The sequence below is a fragment of the Mustela nigripes genome, chromosome 14 (genome assembly GCF_022355385.1).
Source record: "Mustela nigripes isolate SB6536 chromosome 14, MUSNIG.SB6536, whole genome shotgun sequence".
Taxonomy (NCBI): Eukaryota; Metazoa; Chordata; class Mammalia; order Carnivora; family Mustelidae; genus Mustela; species Mustela nigripes.
In genome coordinates, this window is record NC_081570.1 from 33,327,330 (window position 1) to 33,329,478 (window position 2,149).

Consider the following 2,149-nt stretch of genomic DNA (forward strand, 5'->3'; position numbering starts at 1 on the left):
AGGACCCACATCGGTTCTGAATTTGAGATGCAAGGTGGCCCAGCAGTCAAGAGCAGAGACACTGGGGCCGGATTAGGGGCCTGACTGCCACAGGCTCGGTGGGTGAATCGAGGCAAATTACTTGCGGGTCCTGGGGCTTGGGCTACAGCAACTACCTCAGAGGGCTTTGGGGAGGATTGAATGAGTTACAAAATGTGAAAGCCATCAAATGGTGCTAGCGAGGTGGTGAGGAAGGAGGGACACCCTGAGGGTATGGCTCAGCCCCTCACCCTGAGCAGAGCCATCTGTGTCTCCGCAGGTCCTTCGAGAGATTTCAGCAATTGATGTCATCTACACAGCCATTGTCATCTCGCACTCTGGGCGGATGATGTTTGTGGGCACCTCGGTGGGGACCATTCGCGCGATGAAGTACCCACTGCCTCTGCAGAAAGAATTCAATGAGTACCAGGCCCATGCAGGTCCCATCACCAAGGTAAGTAGGGTTCCTCTGCTCAGGGGCCCATGCCCAGAACTAGCCCTTGCTGGATCCATCTGATCCTGCCCTCCACATACCTTCTTCATCCCTTCCACCTCCCCGGTGGCTTTTCTCCCCTTATTCCTCTCTCCTTCTTTATTCATCCAACCTCCCATTCCGTGAACATTGATTGGTTACTAATATTCTTTATTTAAACTACTCCCAGGAATATATTCTAGGGAATAATCAGAAAGAGACCTAAAGAATCTTGTACAACGTTGCTCCCCATAATATTGTGCCTGATAATGGGCCATTTAAGAGATGCTGTAGGCATGCCACCCAGATCTCCCATCTGCTGAGTGCTGGTCGTGGCACACAGGTTTCCTCTTCCAAGGAAGTGCCTTGGACTTAAAAAGAGCCAAAGCCCGGAAGATGAGCCCCTGCCACTGCCAGAAGGTACAAAAGACCTTTCCTGGGGCAATACTGTGAGCACATATTTGTAAATTGTCCCTCCAACAACTCTAATACCTAACTAAGGCTTTGAAGTTTGTCCCAAACTCTATACTGGCTTGCCTGCAGATAATGTCGTTATTAAGAAAGGAATTTTTTAAATTAACATATAATATATTATTTGCTTCAGGGGTACAGGTCTATGATTCATCAGTCTTACACAATTCACAGCGCTCACCATAGCACATACCCTCCCCAGTGTCCATCACCCAGCCATGGCCATCCCTCCCATCCCCCTCCACTCCAGCAGCCCTCAGTTTGTTTCCTGAGATTAAGAGTCTCTTGGTTTGTCTCCCTCTCCAGTTTCGTCTTGTTTCATTTTTCCCTCCCTTCCCCTATGATCCTCTGTCCTGTTTCTCAAATTCCTCGTATCAATGAGATCATATGATAATCATTCTCTGATTGACTTAAAGAAAGGATTTTTCATTATCAACTGGAACATTCTTGTACTGACCTTGATTGAGTCTTGCACTCAAAGTAAATTTAAAAATCCCCCTCTTCTCTTCATAAGTATGAAGTTTTGTGGATAAGGTACTTATTTTGCTGTTATAAAAATAATGCATGTTTATTTTAGAAATAAAATTCCTCCTAAGGCGCCTGCATGACTCAGGTGGTTGGGCATCTGACTCTGGATGTCAGCTCAGGTCATGATGTTAGGCCTCCGAGGGGCTCCAAGCTGGGTGTGGAGCCTGCTTGAGATTCTTTCTCTCCCTCTGCCTGTCCCTCACCCTCTCTCACATGTTCATGCTCTTTTTCTCTCTAAAAAAAGAAAAATCCTCTTAATAATATCATCATTAATATTTTGATGCATTTTCCCTTACTCTTTTGTTACATTTTGTATGTATTTTAAATACATTGAGAGTATACTGTATATACTCTTTTGTAGCCTGCTTTTTTTTTTTTTACTTAATGCTATTATAAGCATTTTTTCATATAATTAGATGTTCCTAAAAGACATGATGTTAGTAACCACACATATATCCTGTCAAATGATGGACATAACTTACTTAATTCTTTTCTTACAACTGGGCATTTGATGATCTTATGAACTCTACCCACTATGCTGCTCCACAAGATCCTGTGGGTGTCTCTGATCATCCCAAAGGCAGAGCTGGTAGACAGAGGTGATGAGTAGAAGAGCATTGCCATTTGTAAGGTTCTCAACACATGCGCTGATTGTTGAGA

The 2,149-nt window shown here is 44.3% G+C and overlaps 1 protein-coding gene across 1 annotated transcript in view; it reads left to right on the forward strand.

Annotated features, from left to right (window-relative positions):
- Window positions 1-2,149, forward strand: part of CFAP57 (cilia and flagella associated protein 57) — a 69,786-nt gene that overhangs the window by 28,275 nt on the left and 39,362 nt on the right. The window contains exon 11 of the mRNA XM_059374411.1: window positions 299-472. Within this exon, the coding sequence (XP_059230394.1) occupies window positions 299-472 (174 nt within the window). The remainder of the gene's footprint in view (window positions 1-298; window positions 473-2,149) is intronic.